Source organism: Moschus berezovskii, chromosome 17 (genome assembly GCF_049115385.1).
Source record: "Moschus berezovskii isolate FMDL1 chromosome 17, NW_MosBer_1.0, whole genome shotgun sequence".
Lineage (NCBI taxonomy): Eukaryota > Metazoa > Chordata > Mammalia > Artiodactyla > Moschidae > Moschus > Moschus berezovskii.
Window position 1 is genome coordinate 28,477,041 of NC_142476.1, and position 12,574 is coordinate 28,489,614.

At 51.4% G+C, this 12,574-nt stretch overlaps 1 protein-coding gene across 2 annotated transcripts; it reads left to right on the plus strand.

Annotated features, from left to right (window-relative positions):
* The first annotated feature begins 6,489 nt into the window (after positions 1-6,489).
* On the plus strand, positions 6,490-12,103 carry RGS16 (regulator of G protein signaling 16). Of its 2 annotated transcripts, none has more exons than XM_055419131.2 (5): positions 6,490-6,627; positions 7,510-7,620; positions 8,391-8,455; positions 8,748-8,914; positions 10,217-12,103. In XM_055419131.2, the coding sequence occupies exons 1-5, from the start codon at positions 6,584-6,586 to the stop codon at positions 10,436-10,438; spliced, it is 609 nt and encodes a 202-aa protein (XP_055275106.2). In that variant the 5' UTR covers positions 6,490-6,583; the 3' UTR covers positions 10,439-12,103. The 2 variants fall into 2 exon arrangements, with proteins under 2 accessions (XP_055275106.2, XP_055275107.2); XM_055419132.2 differs by having other exon boundaries at positions 8,394-8,455.
* Positions 12,104-12,574: the final 471 nt, after the last annotated feature.

The window sequence follows — 12,574 nt, forward strand, 5'->3', positions numbered from 1 at the left end:
ACCTCCCTTTTCAGCCATTTGCAAATCCCAGGCCTCACTTTCTTCCACCCTCAAATCTTTTATTATTCAGATGATACTACTCTAATGGCAGAAAGTGAAGAGGAACTAAAGAGCCTCTTGGTGAGAGTGAAAGGCTGACTTGAAACTCAACATTCAAAAAACTAAGATCATGGCATCTGCTCCCATCATTTCATGCCAAATAGATGGGGAAACAATGGAAATAGTGACAGATTTTATATTCGTGGGCTCCAAAATCAGTGCAGATGGTGACTGCAGCCATGAAATTAAAAGACGCTTGATCCTTGGAAGTAAAACTATGACCAACCTAGACAGCATATTAAAAAGCAGAGACATCGTTTTGCCCACAAAGGTCTGTGTAGCCAAAGCTATGGGTTTTCCAGTAGTCATGTATAGATGTGAGAGTTGGACTATAAAGAAGGCTGAGCACTGAAGAATTGATGCTTTCAAGCTGTGGTGCTGGAGGGGACTCTTGAGAGTTCTTTGGACTGTAAGGAGAGCAAAGCAGTCAATTCTGAGGGATATCAACCCTGAATATTCATTGGAAGGACTGATGCTAAAGCTGAAGCTCCAATCCTTTGGTCACCTGATGTGAAGAGCTGACTATTGGAAAAGACCCTGATGATGGTAAAGATTGAGGGCAAAAGTAGAAGCAAAAGATTGAAGGCTAAAGGGGATGACAGAGAACAGATGGTTAGGTAGCATCACTGACTCAATGGACATGAATTTGAGCAAACTCCGGGAGATAGTGGAGGGCAGAGGAACCTGGCATGCTGCAGTCCATGGAGTTGCAAAGAGTCAGACACAAATTAGCAACTAAACAGCAACAACAACAAATCTTTTATTCTAAGTGGTTTCTTAGGGCCTTGGAAAATTATCAAGTGAGAACAATCCAGATTTGATAAAACTTCGTTTCTAAGATTCAGTGAGTGGAAGTGAGATGCTCTCAGAAAAAATGACACTTGTGACAAAAGTGCAAAGGGGGAGGGTGAAAGAGAGGAAAACAGAAACCCAGGGTGCTTAAGGAACCCTCCTATTTTGGAACTGGGAGTAGTAGGGTGAGATGGGGCTTATCGATGGCCACTGATTTATTCGGTACTTTAGGGAATGCATCAACATGCACGCACAGGCGCCACAGGGAGGGGTCTAGAACAGCACACTGCAGGGGGACCCCAGGCACTGGGAGAGTGCAGGATTCAGAGACAGGCAGGCAGTCTGGTAGAAGTGTGGGGTAAAGCAAATCGTCACAGCCAGGCAGACAGGCCCATCTGAGTGCAGCGTAACACGCAATGGCAAGCGCAGGGCCTGTGAAGGGCCACGGGCCGCACGCAACCACCGGAAAGCATCTACCAGGGGCTCCATCTACCAGCAGGAGGGTGAAGGGAACAAAGGCCTTCCCAAGCCCCACACAGCCCAAAGGCTTTGGGAACTGGAGATCTGCCTCCCTTGAAAGCCGCACCTGGGTTCTTTCCAAGGTAGGAGCCAGGGTCCTCATGAGCAAAGAGGGCTGGGGAGGCATCCCTGGGAAGGGAGGCGGGGCAAAGCAGCTGAAATGAGTTTTCCTGAAAAGATAATAAAAGCCCAGATGTTAGCTGAGGGACTTTAGCAGAGAAAGGGGCCTCGGCAGTCACACATGGGAATCGCACACACAAAGGAAGAAGCAGACAAGTCCAGAGCCAGTGGTGACACACAGCCGAGGGCAAAAACAAAAAAAGGTGGGAAGTGTGAATGATGGGAGGGATGGGGAGCCAGGAAGAGGGGCAGGAGGGGGATACGGGAGAGAAAACTAAGGAAGACAGAAGACGAAGGGTAACGTTCTTCCCAAGCCTCTGCTTCATTCACCTCACAGTGATGAATTCTGAGCTCTGGAAAACATCACACACAGACGGGATGGTGCATGTTAGGAACTCAGGCTCTGGACTTGGGCTGAGATCAAAACCCAGCTTGACCACTCGCTAGCTGTGTGACGGCAGCCAAGTGACTTAACCCACCTCTGCCAGGGTTTGCTCAAATGTAAAATGACGACAAGACAGTACCTGCCTTATGGGGCAATTATGAGACCTGAAAGATAGTTCGGGGGAAAGAAAGCACACAGAACAGGGCCTGGCACACAGGTAGTGATCAACAAATATTAGCTATTATGAGCTTTGCTGAAACAGAAGCCAGCCAGCCAACATTCACAGAATACACACCAAACCGGGCATGCTGCCAGGGGCTGAAGATAAAAAGACCAGGACCGTGACCCCTGCCCTCCAGGAGCTCACAGAGCAAACAGACTAGGCATCAGTTCTGAGTTCAGGGCAACACAGGGAGGAGCAAGTTCTAGAGATGAGAGAGCACTTGAGCCCGGCTGCAAAAATAACAACCAAACTCGAGGGAACATAAGTCCTATGGTTGTAGGACTCAGACTAGTGCTTGCCTCTGATGTGGGACGTGGTGGGAGGCTGGCTGGGAGCATGAAAGTTTCTAGGATGATGAAAGTATTCCGTAGCTTGATTGGCTCTTAGGTAAAATGCCATCCAGCAAGCTGGCATATGGTGTATGATGGCTCTGTGGGTGTCTACATTCATCAAAACTCATTGAGCGGAACACTTAAGATCTGTGCATTTACTACATGCTAGCTGGATCTCAATCTGTGTAAATTAGTTTACTGAAACTAAATTTTAAAGTGAGAGCTGGCCTCAGTCATTAGAAGGAATGACATAATACCATTTGCAGCAACATGGATGGACCTAGACAGTGTCATCCTGAGGGAAGTAAGTTAGAGGAGAAATATCATATGACACCCCTTATATGTGGAATCTGAAACAAGAAATGATACAAATGCACTTACTTACAAATAAGAAGGAGACTCACAGACTCAGAAGAGGAACTTATGGTTGCCAGGGGGAAGGGATAGTTAGGGAGTTTGGGAAGGTCATGTACACACTGCTATACTTAAAATGGAAAACCAACAAGGACCTACTGTACAGCCCATGGAGCTCTGCTCAGTGTCACGGGCCAGCCTGGATGGGTGTGTGTGGGGCAGTGGTTGGGGGAGAATGGATCCATGTATATGTATGGCTGAGTCCCTCTGCTGTCCACCTGAAATTACCACAACATTGTTAATCGGCTATACCCCAATACAAAATGAAAAGTTTGAAAAAAAAATGAGTAGAACTGGGATTGGAGAGTCCTTCAGAAATCAAGAAAGTGTTTTCATTTCCTGTAACCACTTCCAGTAGACAAAGGTCCTGTCTAGACCTCAGTCTCCATGGAAAGAATGGTCAGGGAGAGCTGAAAGAGATGGACGGCCATGTGGCTGGGGCCTTGTGGATGTTGAATCGTGACCCCAGATGACCCAGGTGCAAAGCTGTGTCTGCACAGTCTCCATTAAAGAGAGTGCATCTGCTCTGGGCTCATGGGGCAAAAATGAGGTCAGGTTCTGTCAAAGCCAGTGCGATTCAACTTGCTGGATTGACAGCAACTGTTTAGTCATTACTGAAATTGCAGACATGAACCGACCCACCTGCTGGGAAGAGAATTTGGGATAAACCATGAACTTCAAAAACTTTCTGCCTGGAAAGTGAAGGGGTAACCATGGCAACCGGAGGCAGGTCGAGCTAGGAGAGGCTCTTCATCTTGAGCAGGGAGCTTTGTGCTCCTGGATTCGCCGGGCTGCGCGTCAATCCCTTTGTCTCTTTTGCTTTCTTTGCTGAATGAAAAAGTACTGGCTCAGGAATCTGGAGACTGGGCCCAGGGTTCAGCTGTTTTCAGCTCCAGCGCCCTTAACTAAGTGCCTTAACCACTGCCATTTTGTTGTCTGCAGAACGGACACGTAAAAGCTCCTTTGGCCTATTCACGGGGATACAGAAAGAACAGGAAGGTTTGAGGAGGTTTTCTGCCTAACCACTATTCTTGTTGTCATGTGGCCATATCCAGGCTGATTCCAACGTGGCACTACCGAGGATAAGACCAAGGGCTCAAGCCACGCATAAACTCGCCTTTATTGCTTGGAGAAAAGCTATCCCAGATACCACCCCCGTCCCCATTTGGCAGCTGGGTGATAAAAGCGTGCACTGGGGCAGGGGCGGCACCAGGTGAGAAAACAGCCATCAACCCAGTTAATGCGCCATGCGGACCCAGGGCCGTGCTGAGCAGCAGACGTTCAGAAAGGCCTCCTTCTGTGGCCTCCTCCCACGCCTTGCCCGTCGCCCTGCCCCACACCAGTCCGGCCCGGACTCGTGAGAAAGGCAGAACAAGAGCCAGGGTGGGCGAGACCACGTGCAGGTGGACCTGGCACCTCAGATGGCACTGCTGCCTCTAACCCTGTGCTCCATGAACCAAGCCTCTAATGGGCTGGGGGCTGGGGAGGGCTCAGCTCTGGCTTCAGAGTGCATCAGCTTTTGACTTCCTGGGTCAGCTCCCGCAGGCGCTGCCTTAAAAAAGGAACCTGCTCTGACAGAAGATCCCCACGGGGTTCTGATTTGGGCATCATTTCCTGTAGCGATGCCTCAACGACCGTTTCACAGCCTTCCTCCCCTCTTCCCCTCTGTGGTTTTCCTCCTTTCCCTCCCTGACCAGCTTTTCTGGGCCTTCTCACTGGGTTCTGTCAGGGGAGATCTCTTCTCCCGTGTCCTCTCTTTTCCAACCCTTTACTTCCAGGCCTCACTGAGAAATAGCAACTCTCAAATGCCCCTTGTGAAATAAACACCTAAACGCCCAGAGTCACAAAAAATGTGCTACTGAGCCTTATCCTTTTTGTCTAGCGACCCTGTATCCCTACTAAGTAAATCTGAGAGTGAAGGCTGACTCAGTGCTGACTGAGTTGAGCGCTGTCCCAAGCACCTTCTGGGTATGGTCACGGGTGCTGCGTCTCCCAGATTTCCTTCTAGGACCAGACCCCCATTCCCCAGGGTGCTGGCTGCTGCAGGCTCACAGCAGTCTCTCTCAGTTGCTGCCTTGACAGAGGGAATTGCCTGGTTTAAAATGAGGTAGTCCAATGAACCAGAGACATGAGGTGCAAAGGCCTGCCCCCTTGCTTCAGTGGGGGACTGACTGCTCAGAAGGGCCATCCCACTGCAGAGCAGCCCCTGGGACCCACTTCGGCATTTGCTTCCTCCCTCTGCCCAGCACTGTTTCCCTCCCACCCTCTTAGTTCCTAGAACTCTCCACAGCAAGTCTCTGCCTCAGAGGAACTGAGTTTCCTGTTTCCTGGGGAATGCAAACGAAGAATTAAATGTATTTAGTCCTCACAACAACTTTATGAAATAAGTGCACGATTTATTCTAGAGACAAGGAAGCAGAAGCATGGAATGGTTAAGAAGCTCGCCTAAGGTCACTCACTCACACTTCAGTCGCTCAGGCGTGACCGACTCTTTGCGACCCCATGAATCACAGCATGCCAGGCCTCCCTCAGTAAAAGGAGGAGCCCAGATTTGAAACGGAAAAATCTAGATCTTACACTCAGGTGCAGCCTGTTTTGCATTGCATTGCAGTTGGATTCTTTACCACTGAGCCACCAGGGAAGCCCTCACGTGCAGCCTCTTAATAGCAATCCCAAAGGGAAGCATCAGGAAATGAGGAAACTGGGGAGAGAGGCAGGGCATTTATTACCTGTATCTCAGAGAGGAAGATGCTGAACTAGCTAACAACTGCTTAAAGGCAGGATCATTCATTAGTTACCGAAGTGTTGGGATTCGGAGAGGAGCAGCAGAAAAAGTATAGTAAGTTCATATTTGAATTCCGGCAGAACACTCACTGTGTGACTTTGAGCAAATTATTCAACCTGAGTCTTAGTAACAAGTACATAGTAGATGCTCAATAAAGCCAGCACCCACCTCCCCCCAAACACACACACTCGTTGTCTGCTCTTTCTAACTCTGATCTTGGGCAAGTCTTTTTAACGTTCTGACTCAAGTTTCTCCATCATAAAATGAGGTGATGATGACAAAGGGCTTATTTGGTTGACCCGAGGCCATCTGGGTAAGAACACAGTAAATGGAAGTTATCAGTATAACCACGATGCTGTGCTGTCGGGCCTGCACCGTGTGCTCGGGTCCTTAGGGCCCAACAGGCTCAGGCTTGAGCTGTGATCGACACCAGGTGTACCCGCGCTGTCTACCACTCCCACGCAAATTCTCCTGGCACCGCTGAGTTGGTTTCCTGCTTTTACTAGCGGCAGGCGGTTTTTTTCCCCCTACTAAACTGGGTGCGCGCGTCTCGTCTCCGTGTGACTTCCCTGCCGCTTCTGCCTCCCCACGCCGGCGGCCGCTCGGAGGAGGGGGCAGCCCCGCGAGCACCCCCGCGGGGCGAAGGTTGCAGCCGGCGAGCGCGCATCCTGGGCTGGGCGCCCCGCCCCGTCGAGCTCCAGGCCCCGCCTCCGCCTTCGCCCGCGCTCAGTACCGCTCTCCGATTGGTCGGCGGCGCGCAGCCTCTCCGCCCCCTACAAGGGAATAAAAGCCGCTGTCTCCGCGCATCCTGCGTAGTAAACCCAGACGGGCGCTGGCCGCTCTTCCTGCGTTTTCGCGTTCTGCGGTGCCCGCTGGAGCCCGCTACCTAGACGTGCTGCCCTGCACCCGTAGCCATGTGTCGGACCCTGGCCGCCTTCCCCACCTCCTGCCTGGAGAGGTAAGAGCAGCTTGTCCAGATGCCTGGGGGAAGAAGAACAAGTCCCACCAACCTTAGGGAGGGAAGCGGCAGACTTGCAGACCTAGGTGGTCTGGAGAACGGGACGAAAGTGACTTGACAGGCAGAGGTCAACTTGGTTCCACGTTCTCAGATGCCTCTCTTAGAGTCTCGGGGAAGGATGGGTGACGGGAACCGAGAAGGCAAAGCCAAGGGAAGCAGGGGGACCACTGTTCCCCATTATTCCTCTGGCAAGTGGCGGTTCTACTCAGGTGACCTACTGCAGGAAGACTGCGGTGGCATCACCAGGCAAAACTGAGCCTTCCCCAGTTTCCTAAGCACTTGGTTTTCATTCTAAGTTATAGATCTAAGGGCATGGCCTCCTCTGATCCTGGAAATACAGGGAACTGTTTTTCAGGCCCTCAGCGAGGGATGTCCCCACTTCCCAGGGAGCTACACACCCACTCCAATCCTTGCTGGAGCCGGTGGCTGGGAAGGAAAAAGTAAAGATGAAGGCAGAAATCAGCTTCCACACAGCTCCGAAAATATTTGTGACAAGCCTAGAGAGTACTGACTTGCCTTCTGCTAAATCACCAGGCACAAAAAGAGTGACTTAAGTGGGGAAAAAGCCCACGTGTGCTACGCTGCAAACCCCCAAACTGTAAGACAATCAAGTCACGGCTCAAATATTGCTTTCATTGTTTCTGGGCTCAGGATACTGATGAGAGAGGTGAAGTGTAAGCGCTGGGAACAGCTATGGGTTCCCAGGAGCCCTAAGGCTTGGAATTTGGGTAGCACAAGCCTGTGCTCTTCTGGGACTTCATGACTCTCTCTGCCCTGGCTGAGCAAGGGGAGATCCTCACGAGCTCATGTTTTGCCTTCCAGAGCCAAAGAATTCAAGACACGGCTGGGGATCTTTCTTCATAAGTCAGAACTGGGCTCTGATACCGGGAGTGTTGGCAAGTTCGAGTGGGGCAGTAAACACAGCAAAGACGGGTAAGTCCTGCTGACCAGCCCGGAGCCCTAGAGGGAAGGAAGCAGATTTAGGAAGAGAGCCCTGAGAAGGAAAATACTCGGAGAAATTAGGACATACCATCGTGGACCTTGGTGACCTCTTCCTAGAGATTGTAATGGAACTTCTTGCTGGTCTGCTATGGCTGTCTGGCTCATGGGTGACTGGGTGGATGGCTCCAGCCTTCTAAGTCCACCAACAAATAAAGATACCCAGGGTTGGAATGTCTAGTTACCAGATTCTCCCATCTGGAGATGCCATTGCATGTGTGACCAGGGCAAGGGCAGGGCCCAAGGCCGCTGGACTCTGCTGCTACTTGCATGCAGTTTACCGGGAAGCCCTGTTATATTGACCATCAACTGTGGTAGGTGCTGTGCTGGGCTCTGGGGTTGCGGGTGGGCATAATCTCTATTCAGGAGACCCTTATTTCCTTGAGAAAGTGTACAAAACAAACTGAGAGTTAGGGAATTGGAGGAATTTTGGACAGCAAAAACACAGCCTTAGATATTTACTGAGGGCCGGAAGGTCCCTGCTTTGGTTTCTGGTTACTAGATTGTCCTCTAGAAAACACAACCATTTCCCTAAACCTCAGCAGAAAGTTGGGGAGTTTGAGGAGTCAGCTCTGGTAATTTTACTGAGCAAGCCTCCGTGTGAATTATACAGCTTCAGAGTTCTGGCTAGGGTCTGTGCCATGTATTAGTTTGTTGTTTTTCAATTTAAAATCTTGCCTTCCCCCCACCCCCACCTTTTTTAGCAGAAACTTCTCAGAAGACGTGCTGGGATGGAAAGAGTCATTTGACTTGCTGCTGAGCAGTAAAAGTGAGTTGTGTCTGTTGTGTCTGTCTGTGGATGGCACATGGGTGGCACATGGGTACCCATGTGCCGCAGAGCCAGCCTGAGGATGCTGAGAACGTGGGCAAAATAATAGTAGTAGTAATAATAATCCCCTAGTGTGTCAGCCTCTATCCAGAATACAAAGGCAGGTCCTTGTTCGAGAAAATTACATCCCTAAAATAGAGCCATTAACTACAATTGCTGTGTTTTCTTCTTTTATTCCCGGCTGGCTGTCCCCGCTATCTGACCTGCCTCTTCCTCTCTCCCTGCAACCCAGATGGAGTGGCCGCCTTCCACGCCTTCCTGAAGACAGAGTTCAGCGAGGAGAACCTGGAGTTCTGGCTGGCCTGTGAGGAATTCAAGAAGCTCCGGTCTGCTACCAAGCTGGCATCCCGGGCTCACCGGATCTTTGAGGAGTTCATCTGCAGTGAAGCCCCCAAAGAGGTCAGAGCCATGACACATTCCAGGGATTCTGCAGACCCTGCATGCTCCTTCCCTGCTGAGAACTGGGGATGATCAGGGGCCAGTAAGGAAAGGGCCAGGTTTAGAAGCAGAGTGGCCTTATCTGACACAGGAGGCTAGAGATCAAAAAAGCCAGGCTCCAGGCCACCCCTGCGTACCATTCCCCTCAGAGTCATCAACGGGACTGGAGGGGTTGGCAGGGGTTTGGCTTCCACACCCAGTTTTGTAAACTAAGCCCTTTTTAGAGACTCAGAATACTTAACACAACTGCGGAGACAGGTCATTGTAGGATAACCTGACTCCAGCTGACCTGCCTCACTCAGGTCTGTGGTTGGTGACCCTTTCAACCTTCTTTCTGGCCTCCACCGTGTTTGATAAGGAATATGGCGCCACCTCTTGGAGAGAGAGTAGTAATGGCTTGCCTTTGTATCTTTGTATTTATTTTCTGAGCATTTTTATACCTCCCATAAAGATATGTTGGGCACCAGTTACATGCAAGGCACATTTATAGTCATCGAGGATATGGCAGTGAACACAAAGTCTCTGCCCCAATGAGAGAAGATGACAATAACCAATTAAATAAATATTGCCAGGGGGTGATCTGTGCTCTGATAAAAAGAAAGCAGGCTATGAGAGGGAGTACCAGGGTACAGGGTCAGAGGATGTGACACAAGAAACAGAAAATGCAAAGCCCAGAGGGTGCCTTTGTGATCACAGGCCAGCAAGTGGGCCCATTTGGAGCAGGGAGTGAGGGAGAGAGAGTGGGAGGTGATGCCACACAGGTGGCAGGTGGCCAGGCGCTGGCCCAGGTAGCCTTGTCAGCTCAGCACCCACGTCGGCCTTTTCTTGGCGTGATGGGGAACAGCAGAACTGCTAGCAAACTGACTTGTGTTTTATAAGATCTCTTGGCTGCTAGGTGGAGAACAGACTCTGGGGTTCAGGGGAGGAGAGAGACCCGATAGCAGGTGCTGGCACTAGCCTAGGAGAGAGGTGGTGATGACTTGAACCTGGGTTGTCACGGAGAAACCAGTGAAAAGAGGGTGGCTCTGTACCCATTCGTAACATCTCCTGGGTGGTTCTGAGAGAGTGGAGGGGAGAAGTGAGGACAGGCCCAGAGTGGAAAAGCCCATTGATGGTCGACTCAGCAGACCCGCAGTTCCTGGTTCAGAACCCAGTGCTCCTTCCACTGCCCCCCCGCCAGCCCTCCCAGGCCTGCCGGCCCCTCACCTTGCGTCCCTGGCTGTGACTCCCCACTCACCCACGTGCTTGTCCCCCTTCCCGCAGGTGAACATGGACCACGAGACCAGGGAGCTGACCAGGACGAACCTGCGGGCTGCCACGGCCACGTGCTTCGACGTGGCTCAGGGGAAGGCACGAACCCTAATGGAGAAGGACTCCTACCCGCGCTTCCTGAAGTCCCCCGCGTACCGGGACCTGGCTGCCCAAGCCACGGCCGCCTCTGCCTCCCCGTCCAAGGGCAGCCCAGCTGAGCCCTCACACACCTGAGCCTCAGGGCCTGGAAGGAGCCAGCCAGGCAGAGAGATTGAGTCACCCATCCCTGAGGTGCTGTCCCCGAGGGGGTGGCAGGTTCTGCAAAGCAAGAGAGGACAGCGAAGGAAAAAGCTGACCCGGTGACACCCTCACCTCCAGATCCTTGGGACTGAATCCACGTGTGAGAGGGTCACCCCGCTTCTAGGACCTGTGGACCAGAGCTGAAGCTGAGGGTTGTGTGGGGCTCTCAAGGGGGGAAGAAAGATGGTGCAAGAGTCTCATTGGCTCTGGCCATTCTCAACAAGACAAGGGATATTCCCAGGGGCTTTGCGAAATGCATGGATAAAGGGGAACTTGAAAATGAGGGAGAGAAAGACAACCAGGTTAGCCAGTTTTGCCTATCGGACGGTTGACCTGTTTTCCTAATTTCCAGACTGTCCTGGGCATGAAGGGAGCCAGGGAGGTGGAATCTTCCTGTCCTGTCCTCCTCACTAGCCTCTGGGCTACCTGGTGGGGGGGCGGTCCCCTAGCTCGCACTTCTCAACACTTCTGTGTCCAGCAGCCTGGCAGTCTTGTCAAGGCCAGAGAACCAATGTGATGCTTGCCCTGAATGAGATATTTACCTCAAAAACTGGCTTGCAAGCCCCTCTCCAAATCAGTAGAGAGCCCTGAAAACAGGCCGTCTTGCTCATGCGAAATGAACCTGGGTGCTCTTGGTGGACTCTTGCGGGGGCCCCTGACTCCATGTGTGCCGCCAGGTCCACTGTGAGCAGGACCTGCTGAGAGCCTCTTGCTGGGATGTGCCTCCTCTTAGCTCTGAGCTGCCCGGAGCAAGGCGTGGGGCCTCTTGGTGAGCAGCTTTAGTCCAGGCCTTATGCTGGGCAGGGTGGAACGAGGGAGAAAGGGCTCCTGGGAAACAAACCTCATGGCAGTTCCAGAAAGTCCTGTTTCAGTCAAGCTAATATTTTATCTTTGTGAGGACGAGAACACGGAAAAAGAGATTTCCCCAGGATGGAAGGGGGACTTTGTGTTTCTTTCCTGTGGATTGCAGGGGTGTACTCACTGGGGTGTTGGTGAGAAACGAGGCAGGGACCTCGATGAACTTGGACAGGCCGTAGAAGCTGGGAATGAAATGGGCAGAGAGGCTGCTGGCAAGAGCAGGACTAGGGGAAATCAGAACCTGCTTGTCACCCCAGGGCATCACCAAACACCCATTCCCTGGTGGGACTTCTGCCCCGCTGGGCTGGGGAGGTGAATCAACCAGGCAGCCCCCTCTTGCCCCCAGGGAAATCTACACCATTCTCTCTGCACTAGGAGCTCCTCCAGGAGAAAAGTATTTAAGCCTAACATATTGTTGGTTTTGTGACAATGGTCACGGCACATTATTTTTTACTGCTGTTGTGTTGTTGCTATTGTTATTTATTGTCATTTGCACATCTGCCTCTTCTGGAGAATCCACAGGAGCTGGCAGCCTGGCTGTCTCCCCCTTTCCATCGAATGCTACCTCTTGAAGTGCCGGGAACCTCTTAGCGCCCGCCAAGAACTCCTCGCCATTTAAATATTTATTTATTGTTGACAACAGGAGCTGGTTTCCTAGATGTGAACGATATACTTATTCAACCCCTGTTTCCTATTTCAGCATGTTATTTTATTGTGAAATAAAAATAAAACCCAAACGCGAGATCGATCCTGTCTGCAAGGGCTGTGTGGTCAGGGGAAGAGGGAAGGGAAGTGCTCGGGGCAGGGGGGTGTGCCTTGTGGGAGAGCTGGTTTCCAGAAATGTCACAGGACACATGGGGAAGCTTGCTGGTCAGTTGAGGGTGGGGGACTTCTGTGACATTTTCACCTTTGCCCATTTCCAATTTGCATTAGTGTACTTTTGGGCTTCCCTCGTAGTTCAGTTGGTAAAGAATCCACCTGCAATGTGGGAGACCTGGGTTTGATCCCTGGGTTGGGAAGATCCCCTGGAGAAGGGAAAAGCTACCCACTCCAGTATTCTGGCCTGGAGAATTTCATGGACTGTATAGTCTGTGGGGTCTCAAAGAGTTGGACACGACTGAGAGACTTTCACTTCACTATGAATTCAAGGAATTAGCATTCCTTATAATTTCATAGACATCTCTGAGACGAACTTTGGGATCCACTTGATGC